At 38.0% G+C, this 16,601-nt stretch overlaps 1 protein-coding gene across 2 annotated transcripts in view; it reads right to left on the reverse strand.

Moving 5' to 3' along the window:
- Positions 1-5,752: 5,752 nt before the first annotated feature.
- Positions 5,753-16,601, reverse strand: part of FEZ2 (fasciculation and elongation protein zeta 2) — a 29,212-nt gene continuing 18,363 nt past the window's right edge. For both annotated transcript variants that reach the window (XM_033011068.2, XM_033011067.2), the window contains 2 exons: positions 14,449-14,514; positions 5,753-7,972 (listed from right to left, as the gene is read on the reverse strand). In XM_033011068.2, coding sequence (XP_032866959.2) covers positions 7,956-7,972; positions 14,449-14,514 — 83 coding nt within the window. In that variant the 3' untranslated portion in view covers positions 5,753-7,955. The remainder of the gene's footprint in view (positions 7,973-14,448; positions 14,515-16,601) is intronic.

The raw sequence follows: 16,601 nt of genomic DNA on the forward strand, positions 1-16,601 counted from the left end.
TGAGAAACATGGTTTTTCTATAACATTGCTGTGAAGCCAGGCACCTGGGAATACATGAGAACTTGCAGACTGACAGCAACATGCCTTTTAAGTCCAGGTGAGCTGGTGACTCTAGAAACAGGAAAACTGAAGGCTTAAAAGTTCCCAGCCTGGACAAAACTTGAACCCCCTGAAACAGTATGGTGATCACGCAATCCTGGAGAAGCTACAATTTGCAGAAAAGACCAGAACTGTTGAGGTGTGGCACTTAAATCTCACCCTTGACCAAGACTAAACATGATGTGGGACTGAGACACCAAACCTGACCAGAACAGAGACAGAGAGCCTTCAAGAGGCCTGAGACTCTGCAGGCCCTGACAAATATGGCCACAGTTGAGACCCAGATTTCTAGAAATGTATTCTTGTTAGAGAACTGAAGACTTCACAGGAACTGAAAACTAGCTGGTATAAGATGCGAGGTTGCTGCGTCCTACAGCAGGCTGTGCTGCATCCTTGGAACAGGCCCTGGGACAGAGTGGACCCCAGGAGACTTTGCACCGTCACCCACAGTCTCCTCTAACAAGGGACTCTCCACACTCACGTGTCCCTCACAGGCAAAATTGCATCCACTTGTTGAAGAAGACATGAAACAACACACTGAAGGATTCACAACACTCATTAGCAACGTTTGCAGGACCCCTACACACCCTGCAACTAGACACGTTCCCACTCTTTCGTAATACAAGCCCTTAGACACCACCAGGAACAATCCACAAGCACCAAGGTTACCTGTACCACTCCTGCCTTTGATGCCAAATTGTGAATGCTCCAGTTTCAAAGAGCGAGGGCAGAGTCTCTTCCACCCTGCAGATAGCAGGCTCTGTGGGGGTCCAAGTCCAATTCACATCAGAGTGAACATCACTTACCTCCCACTAACTTGACTTGTGCTGCCCAAGACCTAAATAGAACAGACAGTCAGCTAGATTGTTAAACCTAAAGGAGAGGTAGACACTGGGAAGGCTGATACGATGTGCATCACCTCTGAACTGTGAAGCCTGTGCAAAGATGATGAGAAGCCATTACAGGCCACAGCAGGACTGTGCCTCACAGATGCACACGTAGCCCAGCCTTGTTTTCCCCTTAGCACATGATGACAGAGCAGGCAGAAAAACTGCAGAGTCCCTCTCTACCCAGCTAACTGAGAACTAGACCGTAACAGCTTCCGCAAACAAATTAACTTACGCCAACAGAGACAAAATGGAAGTTCCAGTCTCCCAGCACACTCTCTCTGAGTCATGCACTGACAAACTCCTCTCTTTCACCCAGACTTGCTCCTTCTCAACAGCCTCCTCCCTTCTCCCGGGCTCAGTACTCAATAGCTTGCAGCAGCCAGACCGTGTTTCTGGCCATCAGCCTCACACCCACGGCACCAGCGGCTGCCTCGGGCTCTGACAGAGCTTCTCTGTGCTAGCAGCCCACCACAGCCAGCCAGCCCTGCGACTCCTTGCTTGCCCCCAGTGCTGTCAGCACTCAACATGTACTTGCTCAGCTTCTGAGCTGCTGCTTTGCTCACTCAGACACAATTTCCCCTTTTCAAAGATACAAGACTTTACTTATATTCCATAGGACATTTGAAAGGGACAAGGGGCTTACAGCTGGTAGCACAAATGAAGAGCCACCAGGCTGGGAAGAGAAAAAGCATTGGTTTGGAGTAGCAGGGGGAGGATAGTGGGCCCATTATGTTCTTCTTACCAAGTCAAGGAGCAAGGGTTACCCCAGGGATAGCCTTAGGCATACGGGCAGGAGCAGAGACAAGGGAAGGGGCATCAAGGGCCATGTGGAAAGGAACATGGGCAGAGACAGGGACAGTTGGCCACTGTGGGACTCAGCTTTGCCAGACAAACGGGCTGATGAGAGGTACAAGACAGAAGGAAGCAACGAAGACCTTCTAGTTGGTCCTGCTGCTTCATCTCCTGTCAGTAAGTCACTGCTGGTGGTAATACCGAGTATATCTGGTCTTACCTTCCGAAGTCCATCCATTCACAGCTAATCTCCACCTGTTCCTAAGCGTTTCCACAGTGGTAAAGAACACAGCTGTATCCCAACCTTCCGACACCTTGATATGTCTAGACTCTGTCATTGTTTTCAGCTGTGAAAAGGGGATTGCTTCTCTGTTCTAGGAAATAGTTTCTACAAGAGAATGCTAAAGGTATGGCCTACATGGTGTATTCCCATCTCACCTTCTGGTACTGCTCTAACAACTGAATCTTGCTTCGGAATTTTTTAGGGATAATACTAATGGGAAATCCACTGAAATCCATTCTGTGTTCTTCAGACATTTATTTAAATGGGCATTTCAAAACTCTGAGCTTCTATTTGAAAAAAAAATTCTGGTTACATAGGAAAACTTTGTTCCCAGACACGTTTGTAAGAGTGCAGAATTGTCTGTAGGCAGCCAACAGAGCTATTGATCAACATGTCGATAGAAAACATCACTATCAGTTTATGTCAAAGGGTAGATGATGAAGAATGATCATTAGGTTTGCTAACCCAAACATGTATGATTAGATACAGGGCTCTTAAAATTACCCTGAAGACTACAGGATTTTACTCGATTTTTACCCAAAATTTCAACACTTACTGTTCTAAGTCAGCAGTCATACTTCAGCTTAAGTCAGTTCAGAGCAGCACAAAAATTTACGAGGCACTGGAAAAGCAGCGTCTACAGAAACAGTAAAAAAAGACATCCCTGTCCATCCTTCATGGCTGAAACGCCCTATAGAAATCTTAAGGATGTGAAGGGCCCCGTCCTGCTGAAGCTGTCACCACTGCAGGGGTTCTGCCAGACCCTCCTTCAGTGCCAAGGGCTTCTGCAGCACAGCTCACCCTCGGGCTGCTCGGCGTTAACGGGGCACCACCGTGCCACGCTGTGCCTCAACGCCCAGAACCTTCACATGGAATCGCCCGCTGCGCTGAATGCGAAGTGAAGCCTTCCAGGGCTTGATCTCTTACCCTCTTAGATAAGCATTTAAAGCAATTGTTCAATTTTAGGTAAAAGCTCGGTGGTTCTGGTGACAATGAGGTTTAAATCAGGCTGATAGGACTGCTCCCTCCATGCTTCAGTGAGGGACACATGTAGAAGGAAGCAGCTCTCGACTGTTTTCATGCTGTTCCTAGCAGACAACATCAACTTCTGGAACTGAAAGTGACAGAGATTCTGCATTTGTATTTTGAAAAATTTGTCTCAAGAACAATTTCTACCCTTTAGGTTTGAAAAAGGTGAATGCCGCAGAGGTTTTTAATTATGAAATAGCTGTGAGGTGGTTTGAGGGACTTCCAGGCTACGTTAGGAATTTTTCAACCCCAGATTCCAAAACATGCAGATAAGCAGCATGATCTACATGGGGCTCACGTTGCACAAATACTTCTCCTGTGAAGGTAATACAAGCAGAAGGAGAAACATTCCTGGAAGCAGTCAGTGATTTGTCCACAGATAAAAACGAACTGAGATTATAACAGCAACACTACCGTTCCACTCTAAAAACTTCTGATACAGCAGCTTGTTTGAGCCGGGCAATGAAATAGTCCTGAAGGCCAAAAATGCAGTCAGTGGGAAAACGGGGATTGTTTTCTTTGAGCTGGTCTGTCCCCTGAATATCATCAAGCCACAGAACTGTGCAGGAGTGCACACTGACAGAAACAGACCTAAGATCAGAATTTGCTTTCCATAGTTTTGAAAAAACTGGGGCATTATCCAAACATTTTCCTGATCCAGAAAATCCAAACACTTTACCTTCTTTGCTGAGAGTTTTTCATCCCATTGTATACAGCCTAAGTTATAACATGTTGTTTCTAAGAAACATGTACTTGAATTCATAAATTTTCACGCAACCCTACAGAAAATGAAATTTTATATTTATTATAGAAAATTACCATAAGACCCAAACACAAAGACAGGTTGGAAAATAAACAATGAAATTATGAGCTGTTTAAATTAGCATTCAGTGCAAAGAGAGGTTTCTATCCAACTTTTGTGGATTATAATGGAGAAAAAAAACACAACAGTGACAAAATTCAGTAACTAGTTCTCCCAGTTCATACAGTTTCTTCAACAATTACTGTTAGGACTGAACACTGATCAGCTAATCTAGAGAGCCATCACTGATCAGTATATTCAAACAAAAAGGCAAGAAGTCCTGAGTTAGGTCCTGATCAAAAGAAAGCAAGCAAGGGAACAAAGCACTTAATTTTACTTGCTAGGACAAAGCACTTGAAAAATCAAAGCATTCCTTCTAATTCTTCAGTGATATGAAACTCTCTGCAAGGAAGTATCTAGCACTTCTCCGTCATTAGATGGACCCTATATAACCCTCTGCTATCTGCAGAATTGTAGACAACTTGAAAAGAAATTGTATTATCTTAGTTAGAACACGTAGATTTCCCGTATCGCAGGAATTTTCTTTATAATAAAAGCTTCCTTTTTAGGCTTAAAACGACCACTATTGTGCTCCCAAGAGAATCAGAACACTAAATTCACCCAACATGATTGAAGATCCATTGTGTTCCGAGGTTTCATTTTTTACTGGATGACAGTTTTCATGGTTTCCAGAGTGACTTTATATCCAGGGATAACTTGGAGGTTCATGAGAAGTTTTAAAAATTATGATTGATATCTGAATTACAAAACAGTTCCAAACCCACGTAGATTCTGTTACTGTTACCCGCTGCCAAAAAGAAAGACACACTTTGCAGAACGTTGAGGCTAGTCAGTTAAGCTCAGGCTTGGGTGCTCCGGAACTAACACTGCACCAGAAATCTCTGCTTCTAGGCCTTTCTCAACCGAACGGGGCAGACGCTGTTTTAAGGGGAACAAGCAGCAGATCTCCACTGCCCCTTGCTACCACAGCTGCAGCAGCAGGCTCCCTGCTACACAGGCTCTGCACCAGCCACGACCTCAGGAGTTGAAGCCTCTGTCTTAAACCGTCCCCTGGGCAATGAGGAGGCAGCTGCTGGGCAGATTATCAACGCTGCTGCCGGGCTCCGAGCGCCATTTCTGGGCTAGCTGCAGTCTCCACGTGATGTGCTTGCAGAAAGAATACCAAGGTAACCCAGTCTGGAAGCAGCAAGGAGGTGAGCTGCTGCAATAAAACCACCACTCCAAGTCAATTACCTCGCACAGTCAACAGCAGATGTTCTTTATCCTCAAGTACCTACACCAGCTGAGACTCCAGCTAAATCATTACCTTTCACCAGAAGGGAACTGACACTGTTTCAGTTTCTTTCCTTAACCAAGAAAACATAATTCTAGCACTCCTGACTACCTCTGACATACCATCCAGACAGTCCCTGACTCAAAATTTGATTACAGCCAGCCAGTGAATAAGCTACTATCTGATGAAATAGCCAAAACCCCAGAAAAACAGTTGAAGAAAAAAAAAAAAAAAAAAAAAAAAAAAGGGCTTTAAGGGCTTTTAAAGCAAGTGGTACAAATAATCTAACTAAGTAACTTAAAGTTTAATGATTTTAAGGAGTCTTTGCTTCCAAGACTCTTAATATTAAAAATAGAACGGATTCGGTTAAAAATACATTTTCCCAAATCTCTTCTAGGGTATTTGTCAGCAACTATTCTTGGGTGGCTATTTAAAGCTATTGCATGGAAAAAGTAAAACAAATAAAGAAATCCAGCTCCCTGAAAGCAAGCAAGATTCAATAACACATCTGGAAAAAGGATGCATAATAAAGAATATGAAGTACATAAAACTCAGCAGAGAAGTACATTAGCATGGTTCTTTTTATTCAAACATTTTGAGATCTGTTTTTTTATGTACATACATAGGTGTATATATATAATACTTGCCACTTTTGGCAGCTGCTGTTTAATGCCAGGATTCTATGCACAAAGTAAACAGGTATTTTTCATAATGAAATCTTGTTTAGTCTGATGAGGGGCATGGTATACCCAGGCAGATGCTTAGCTCACTAGAGCTGTTTCTGGTCTTTAGTGTTGGGTTTTCTTTCATGTTTTACTACTTTTAGTATTTTGTGGCTGTAAGTCATACAAAATTTGCTATAACTAACACCACAAGCTTCGTCAAAGGTTTTTGGGTTGGTCTATATTTTTAAAAAATTCTTCCCTTACTTTTCTTCTATTTTCTTCCGTCTTGTCACCTCAAGCCTCAAAAGCAGATTGAAACATCTTTGAATAGATCTCATTCAGACATGGTATGTTTCGCAACATATGAACCTTTTTAAAAAAAAAAATTACGCAAAGCGGGGTTATCCCCTTTGCCAATTTCCAGGCATTAACAGTCAATATCAAGCATTTCTATAGGAAAAGCATGCCATGATGAGTTCATAACAAATCAGCTAAAGAAATAAATGACAACTTTCTTGTTAGAGAAACCACAAATGAAGTAGAAACAAGCAACAAAAAAAAAAAAAAAAACAACTTCCTCACATATGACATACTTATGCAGAGGATCTATTTATTCCTGAGCAGGCTGGCAAGTATTCATTGGTGATCATGTGGGGGAGAGGGAGGAGGAGAGAATTTTAAGCTGAAAACTTCACTGACTGAAAAAGGCACAAAAGACAAAAATACTGAGGCCTTAAGGGAGGGAAAAAAAAAATAAAAGAGAGAAAGCATTGTAGGAACCATTTTCAAACTGAATGTCTTTTACTGATCAAAATGAGTATTTGTTGATGATGATAAAATTGTGTATTAAAAGTGATACAGGGTATTCAGGAGGAAATTTCTCTTCAACTATCAAGAAGACTGAAGACTTTAAATGGAAAAAACTGTTTGAAGAAAAGACATATTTTTCTCTTTAGAACATTATCTTCCAGTGCCTTCACATACACTGTATATAAATTTGGGTGTAAAATCAATAGGAATTCAACCTAGAAAATAGTTCCTTTATTATTAGTAGTACTTCTGATATTTCAATTTAATCTTTAAGACTGGCAAAATTATTTTTGACAAATGTTTAGTGTTGAGATTATGGGGTATGTTTCTTTTACAGTACTTGTAAAATACATTCTCATCTGTTCGAATGCAAATACATCATCACAGAGGAGACAGTAAATACAATATACAGGAAAGATTTGTAGTAAAATTTAGAGATACATAACAACAAACGTCTCAACATACTAACCTGGAAGCCAGGTGCAAGTTTTTCAAACTGTACATGTATTTTTAAAAAGATATAACTTTTAAAAATGTTTATATAGTGAAGCATTTTCATGAAGATCAAACACTTATTAAATCCAGTAAAATTATAGCAGCAATATGGGAGAATATCTAAGCCACATGAGCATTACTAATTAAAATAAAACCAAATATGAAATATTACATTATGTTAAATAACAAGGGTAACACACCAATTATTTATGCCAAACCACCAAAGAATCCGGATTTGTTCACTGTTTCAACAACACTGTTGTACAGTTCAATCAAAGTTACAGTTTTTAAAAAGTGTCGAATGCTGACTTCCACCAACACTGTTCTGGAGTGCTTCCTGGAGAACTCACCTGAATCCTTTAGTTTGAGCCTGACTATGATCCTTTTTGCATCTTTGCTATAGGGACTAAGGACGCTTTTAAATATGGATTCCTTAAAACTAGGCTTATTTTATTTACACTATTCAAAGTTTTCTCTTCCTTCCAACAACAAAATGTGCAGGAGGATTTACTACATGCTATTCAATGTAAAAATAGACTTTAAAAAGCCAGAACAATGTGAGTAAAACTGTCCAATGTTTGTTCCCTGTTCCAGTTCATTGCACTATTAAATTAAAATGGATGAGTTGTCATGCCCAGACGACTTACTGTAGGATCAGAAAATCCACGCACACACAGAGGAGGTAAATGCATACTGGTTTAGGTACAGTGCCAAATGAAAAAATACTAAGAGTTAAATCCATGGAAAGCTTGTCATCACAGGAAGGAGCATGGCTAATTCTGAAAGGCAGCCCTCTTCATGTAGGACACAGAACTGCAAAAGAACCACAAATACATCTTGATAAACATCAGTGAAGTTAGTCTGTATAAAAATGTATTGTATATACTAGAATTCTTAAATGTTGAATTCTACCCTATTAGTAACACAGTAGAATCTAGAAATTGACTGAAACTGGCAATTAAGATATCATCCTTTTCTCAAAAGATAATTAGTGACACAACCCACTACCTTTAATATTATCACCCAGAAATGAGTTAACTAAAGGTCATGTCTTAAACAGTGCTTTTTGAAGTGTTCTATTAGAAAACAGAACATTAAATAAAAGGTGACGCATGCAGTTATATTTTAAGAATATGCACTGACAATTTGAGATTCCAACCCTGCTTTATAATTCTGGTGCGTGTACTTGAATCACACAGTGGGAAGACAAGAGATGTCCTTCACATGTTTCTCATTCCTGTTTCACATGTAAGACACAAACCTCAGAGCAATCCAGCTTTCAAACCAATGCTAGCACAACACAAAAGCAAATAAGTCAGGTGTAACAAACAAAAACTTCAAAGGCAAAAAAAAGATGTTCTTGTTATCTGAAATACTTTCATAATTTAAAAATAGAACAAGGAGTAAATTCTTGATTTATTAAAACAAAAAACTGGCTTTTATTAATCCTTTACTAGAAGCTTGAAAGATTAGATATGAAATAGCAAAGCAAGATGAAAGACTGAGAATTATTCTGCTTTCATGACATCTACATTCAGAAAAAAAGCCTAAAAAAATGATACCAGACATATTTCATCAATTTTACTCAGCAGTAATGTATAGCGTATTTTAGCACTGTATTTTTATGTCACAATTATTGTTTAAGGACAACTGGAAAAGAACACAAAGCTTAGCATTAAATATATCAGAGCAGTTTACTGTATGGACACAGCTGATTTCAAAGGCATTTATTTCAGCTATAAATACATACTCATATATTGTTATATGTAATAGTTATGTTTTAAGAACGTCACAATTATTTACCACTTACGTGTGTTCTCAAATTAAGGAAAAACAAAACAAAACAAAACAAAAAACACCTTGCAGGGGTAGAGAGAATAATTTATTCAGTTTGTGTCTCATACTGGTACTATGTTATATTCAAAAATTATCCCTGTACAGGAAGTTAAATCTTCAAATTTTGTAAAAATGGGAAGCAAAACCTAGTAATTTTGAAATAATGTGTCTAGATGTGATTCCAGACAACCAATCCCTAATATCTTGATTCTGTGTACATCTACAGATTAACTTTTCATATATATCATTGATTTGTTCCTAAATAGCTAAATTAAGGAATCCTTGCTTCCAGCAGATTTCCCCAGATATTCTTCCTTCCCCTCATAACAATAAAAATAGGTAATTCCCCTTCCCACAGTGCCTTCCTCAGCTTCTACTTTAAATTTGCTCTGAACTCCATCCCAGCAGGTCCTCCCCACGTGGTCGCTCTGTCCTCATGGCCCAAAGCTGACAATGTGAATACCTAAAAGCAATCTGGCCAACTGGATGTTGGCTTTCCAAAGCCAATAGCGTTTAACTCAACACAAACAGTGGTTTCAGTCCCTCTCCTACCCAGATGCAGTTCCCTACAGTATTTGTGAAATGCAGTTATTGCTGCAATCCTTCTTTCTCTCTTGTGGGGTTGAACTTGCCAATTATTATTTGTGCAGCTGAAGAGACAGACAACACGACTGCACAGAGACATTTTCTTCAGAAAGCAACCTAAACTTGCATATTTTGAGGATTACAGATACTACGACTTGTTGCATTATTGTACTTGGCAAATAAATCAATAATGCAGAAAGTCATTACATTACACAAGCAAGAAGAAAGACTGAAAGCTTCTGTAAAAAAAAAAATAAATTCAGTGGGTATAGTCAATACAAACATGCTTTCATCTAAGGATGATACCCGTTCTTGCTTTGACACGTAGAAATAACGCAACTACAAGACATGACAAAAATATCTCCATCTGTGCTCCCTGCTTTACAGCTTAACTTGTGCACAAAAAACTTTGCTGCTTACTTGCTTGTGTAGGTCTTTCAATGGAAATAAACACCATGTTTTCAAAGCACATTTGTTAAACTGTCAAAAAAGATCAGTAGAAAGATGAGCACAAGCAGCATTTAAATACAGTGAGTTTACTAAGCTGCCAGCTTCAGTCCAAAAGTGTTCTTTCTAAGATCAAGAATTTCACAGTGTTGGCTCGATAATTTTTTCCCTGTCAGCAAATGCATTCCCCCACCCTCTTCTAAATCTCAATTTCTACTTCATGACCCCTAGTGATATAATAATAACAATATATTAAAAATATATTCAGAAAAATTTAAGCACAATTGCAAATGCTTATCAATTTCACATTACCATCTATTTTCATTCTAAATCTACAAAATATAATATGAATTATATGCTGGTGGGAAAAGAACTACTATTTACTTGCAAAGCAAATCACTATGTCCTTTTCTCTATTACTAACTTCAGGATGGAAATGTTCACTGAAATGTAAAAAGAAACACGACCCCAAAAAGGAAAAAAATTCCCTTGAAAATAATTTAGGTTGCATCAAGAGTAACATGAACAAGAGAAGGTAAGTTACTGCATTGTACAAGGCTACACAGAATATGTACATAGTCTGGCTTTGGGATACTTACCTCTGAGGAGGTACTCCCTATGGAATACCCTACAGAATTCCATATGGAAACAGGAGAGCTAGCTGATCGCTGGAAAGGAGGACTTAAGCATGAGGACAAAACGATGATATTTTTAATATTTTGGGGGGACATAAGGGGACGGTAGGAACTGGGAAAAGATGATGCTTTGAAAAAGGCAAACACCACAAACAATTCAAAACTAATAATCTTCTTCAGAAACGCACATGTAGGTTTTTCTTTTTTTCCTCTAACATGAGATGTGCTGAGATGTATTAGCCTTTTCCACTTTCTTATGCTGGATTTGCACATCCCATGTTGTGAGGATTTCTACTTTCAGCATTTCTGAAGCATTAGCTGGTTATGAAAAAAGGTGCAAGAATGATCCATGGTAACACAGAAGGTCTACAGCAGATCCGGTTCCAGAACTCTCCTTCAAGTCTCATGCCCCAGCTCTTACCCCAACTGCTTTGCCAAAACAAATTTACTCAATCATTATTAAATGACAATATCAAGCATTAGACAACATGCACAGAGGGGGTCTGTGTGCATCTTCCTACAGGATCTAAATTTAGTCTTTCATAAATTTCAGAATTATTTTGGCATTTAGTTAAAGATATTCAAGGTGGCGACACTTCTACAAAATACTATGAAATTCAGAGAAAATATAAACTAACTTCACTGTCTTTTCGTTTCTATGAGAACACCAGTGAATTTGGCAAGATTTCTTGTTAAATCAACACTTACTGCTCAGTCTTATGGTTCCATTAACCTTTCCAGACTCACGATGTTCTTTAATTTGTCCCATTACGTTATGTCAACAATAACACTATCACAATTGTTAGAATCACCTTTTCCTGGTATTTTTTCTTCAGCTCTTGCTTCTAAACAATCTAGGTAACTTTTCAACAGTAATCAACAGTATCTGGGCAAATTTATTAATAACTCCAAGGACAGCCATAACACCCACATAAGACTGCATGTTCTAATTTTTTAAATACCACAGAATAAAAAAAACAATGCTGCTTAAAAAAAAAAGTTAAGGACTTACTTGTAAGATTTTTTTTTTCTTTGCTCTGTAAAACGGAATATACAGCTAGAAAGGTTCCACCTGTGCTGACAACTACCACACTAACAGGATTTTCCATAAAGCTACACATATCCTATCGTCATATAGAATTTACTGCCTATTGTTTTGTTGTAAGACTGGAAAAAACGATCCTCAAAGGAACAAGAAGTTAACAGATTTTAGCAGAACAAAGTATCTTTGGTGATACAATTCACACATTTCAAAATTTAATTTCTTAATTAAGGCTTAATAAAAAGAAATTGAATTCATTCAGTGTAAGACAATAGCTGGATCACAGAGTAAAGAAATGTAAAATGAACACAATTATCACTCTACCATATGGATGATTATTACTGGATCCAGAACTTGTTATCCTGCTTCTTTTGGAAAACAAATCCAAAAGCCTAAATTCTCATTGTCGTTTTCACCTTGCCAAGACATTCTTAATCTTTCCAGTGAAGAGAGCTGACTCTTCAAAAAGCAGGTCGGTCCTTTTATTTTGATATTCAAGGAGTAGGTTGGAATTTCAGGTACAGAAGCTGAGCTGAAAGTTGCTTTATGTGATTGTATACAAGCATCTAATCTCTCTTTAACAAGCTTTAAAAATAATTTCCAGACAATAGACAGGTGGCTGGAAGTATTTTATGCCTCCCTGAGGCTTCAGGCCAGAAGTTTCAGTGGCAGAAAAAGAAACAGTTTACAACTTTGGAAACAATGGGAAGACTTTCCCTGTTCCACAGGCTAAATCTGCACTACAATGTAACCACAGGCTAAATCTGCATTACAGTGTAACAACTGTACTTGGTACATTGTAACAAGTGCACAAGCTATAAGTATTTAATGTAATCTAAACAGAGCAATACCGAGCTTAGTTAGGGCAAAACTGAAAGGAAGAGTAAAATCCTGTGCTCACTAGCTTGTACAACTGCTTGGCATTGTGCAACAGACCCACAGAAGATCAAGAAAGGCTTAGTTCTGCTCGGTAATGAAATGGTAGCTGAGGGGCAATCACCTCTTCCTTTCAGTACGAGTGATGTGAGTTGTTATTCTTCATACTCCCATCATTTGTTTTACAATTTAGAGACAACAGTGCTTGTACATGACAACCTGTTTGATCCAACACATTTAATGCGAGTATGATGTTTTTGCCATTGTTGCATCTAGCTAGCAGAACAACCCTGGTGACTTTAAGTCATGAGCATGCAGAGGCAGAGGTAGGAGGGAACCTACATATCAATCTTCCTAGATTATTCTGTTGCATGTTCAGCTAATATACTTTTATAAGCCTTCTCTGCAGAAGATTTCTCCATTTCTAGGCAGCCAGTTTCTTCTCAGTAGCCTCAAAATCTGAAAGCTTTTCTGGCTAGCTATGTCTAAAAATAAGAGCAGACTGTACAGAGGACTATTCATTCCAAACAGCTTCTACCAGATGTATTATGATGAAGAACAAACAGCTTTAATTATTGACAACAGTTCATCCTCTTGGGTCAAAGATTCTGCTTCATTAAACTACAGTTTAGTTTCAGGACCATTAAAATACCTTGATCTTGAGCCTAACTGGCTCTCAGCTCATAAGCAAATACATCTGTCTAATTTAAGAAGGATTTTCAGAAAGGGTAAGTAAACAATGGAGAAATCAAAGGAATCAACTGCATTCTTATTGTATGTGGTAGTTCTGCAACCCTATGCAAAATTTAGAAATGAGCCTCTTCCAACAGGAAGTCTGTCAGAGCTTCTAGAACACTGCATGGCTGTCTCCAGATTTTCTGAAGCAACAGCATACTAAATTTCACTCCCAGCTTTAACCTAAAAGTACTTTCAAATCTCTGCGAGTTGAGGGCATTTAGAATTCTGTAAGAAACACAAAACCCTTCAAAAATCATATGGAGGGAGTTAAGTCAACTGACTATTTAAAAAAAATAGACTTGGAAAGCATGATACCAATGGAAAAGAAAAACTGCATGAACATGGAGCAGAACATAATATACATTTGGGTAGCAAATAAAAAGGCATCCATCCTCCTTTAGTACACTCATTTACCCAGACCTTGGGAGTTTGATGCATACGCTAAACTTTAAACACTAAAGAAGATGGTACCATTTATATGCCAAGAATTAAGTAAGAACATAAGCATTAGTAAGATCTAGGCAAAAATAAAATCAAAAGAAAAACATTTAAAAGCAATTCAACAACCTGGTAACTACCTGGAACAACTCTTGAAAGCTTAAGCAAACAGTGATTTTCAGTGTCTGATATTCTATTAATATAATCAATGTACAAGACTGGAAAATAAAGGACTCGTACACAAATCTTTTATATAAAATGTGAAGATATAACAAGTAAACGTAAAATAAATAATTTTTACTGTTGATCAGAAGGTAACACTTAAAATGAAGCTATAAGCACTTCATATATCATATGCACTACCACCACAAGCAGTTTGAATTCCAATTCAAAAAAACCGTATGCAACTCAAGATTTTAACTATACCCATTAAACTCTGCAAGCCAGACTACTCTGTTCTAGCTATTTGAATATACACCACATATTTTGTTGTATTATACTATCACAAACAAAATAAACATGTTTTATTTATGAACTATATGCTCAGAAACCTCTGACAGCAGAGGAGAGCTTTGTTTGAAAGAAGGGCAACATAATTCACGAATGCTGTAGGACTACTCTTTTCAAATACACCTTGTATGTACATTAAGTTAATTCAGAATAAAAAAATCCCTGCTAAGGAACATACTCACCCTTTAAAATATAGTCTGTTAACAAGCTTGGCACTTTCTCGCTATCCTCTTTCATGGCATGCAGGACTAAAGTATAAAAAAAATAAAAATAAAAAATTCATATATTAGGTCATAAACTGAACACAATACTCTCACAAGAAATACCATGGATCAGTTTCAACTACTCATAAGGATATTACTACTAGGTTAGTAAAAAAACTCTTAACTGGAATATGAGAAGATACAATGAGACACGCTGTATCTACACCTCTCACTTGTGTAATTCTCACTGAACTCCACAGTAGACAGATGCAAGAGATCCCTTTTACATGATTAATTATTACAGTATAATGTCATCAGTCATAACAAAAAAAGCACCTCTTCCTTATTAAAAAAAAAAAAAAAAACTCTCTCAAAAAGGAAGTGACCACATACAAAACTAAAATACGCTAACAACTACCATAGCGTTGGAAATCGTAGGAAGAAAAAAAGTATGCTCCGTTACTCATTTCCTTGATCTGCATCCCAAGTCATGGAACAACAACACTTTTCTGGAGAAACACTGCTGTGAATGATCTGATGAAAATGTTGGTGGTGTTGTTTTCCCCTCTAAAATGGTGAACGCTACCAGATGTAGCTTAAATACATCTTAAATACATGACTGAATTTGGCATTAACTTAGAAAAATGTCAAAATGTCATTTTTATCAAGTCAAAATTGTCTGAAGAAAGGAAAACATTTGGACTAGCTCAACTTGACACATATAAGCTGGTCTGTTACTCCACGAACAACAACAATGACAATCCTTTATGAAGTATTCTGGACTCTACTGAAAGAATCAGAAATACAGAATTACACTGAATAGCAGTATTTAATAAACTCCAATTTCCCCATATGAGACCCTGAACTTGCAACATAACAAGTGTTTTACTTCAATTTTCATGTTGAACATAGACATTAGCGTTCAGAATAACACGCAGCTTTTAAATAAAAACCAAACAACCCCAATCACCTGCTTTACAGCAGAGACGGTGAGTCAGAAATCTGCAACTGAGTTGCAGGATCAAGTTCTAAGCAGCCCACAGAAGGCAATACTGTTAATACTCTTTGCAGTGCATTTGTACAAAACATGTTGTTAATAAACCGTTGAACAACACAAAATGCTTTTAGGAGGCTTTAACCTCTCTCTGCTTAAGACTGAATTTTTTTGGAGAATATTTTGAAGTGAAATTTAAATATGTCAAGAGGGTAAAATTTCTCTGCAGGAGTAAATATAAAATGAAAAATTCATTTGTCACAGAATAAGTATGAATTATGAGCCAAGTGCAGAAAAATAAAGGGAATTTACTTAACCATTTCATTTACTCCAGAATTTGTACAGTATTTCTGTTCTTTCCAGGAAACAACCAATGAGCCTTTTACCATCCCTCAGCCACCTGTGGAATCACAGACCTGTGTTGCTGGAAAGCACCTTAAGACGTAGTTAGATACAAAGCCCTGCACTGAGATCTGATCAAATACATTGACGCACTCTAGCATCTATTTTTAAACTGTTCCTATAAACTGAAAATGAAGGAGATCTCACTGACTCCCTGAGATGCTCTGCTGCATTTAACCACCTTAATTTTTTAAAAATACATCCTTATTTTTCATGCAAGCTGGAATAAAAAGCCCCCCCCCCCAAAACAGAGAACTTTGAATTTATAAATAATTTTGAGGATCTGGCCTTAAAAGATGTCAAGGTGAATTCAAAGCACTGTCAAAACTCTGGTTTATACTTCCTAATTATTAAAATTTATTAACAAAAACCCAAACCAACCCAGAGAAGGAGGCTATTTTAAAGGCAATCAAGCACAATCATGATATAACTACTCATAAGTGTCCCAACATTCATTCCAATCTTTGAAAGTCATTACAGTAATCTCAATAAGGCATAGCAAGTTTAAACAAGCAGAGGTATATCAGGTACTACAAGACAGTATTGCCTGCGTGACATGCAGTATTTTCCATATGGCCCACTTGTTGAAATGATGCAAGTACATTTACTTTCTGATACATGCCATTTTCTAGCCTTCAGGGTCCCAGAGAACAGCTAGAAAACAAACATACCATGAAGGCTCAGAAAAAAAGTAAAAACCGGCCAAAATGCACAGTTAAAAATCATGCAACTTCAC

Source organism: Tyto alba, unplaced genomic scaffold (assembly GCF_018691265.1).
Source record: "Tyto alba isolate M040663 unplaced genomic scaffold, T.alba_DEE_v4.0 Super-Scaffold_16, whole genome shotgun sequence".
NCBI lineage: Eukaryota > Metazoa > Chordata > Aves > Strigiformes > Tytonidae > Tyto > Tyto alba.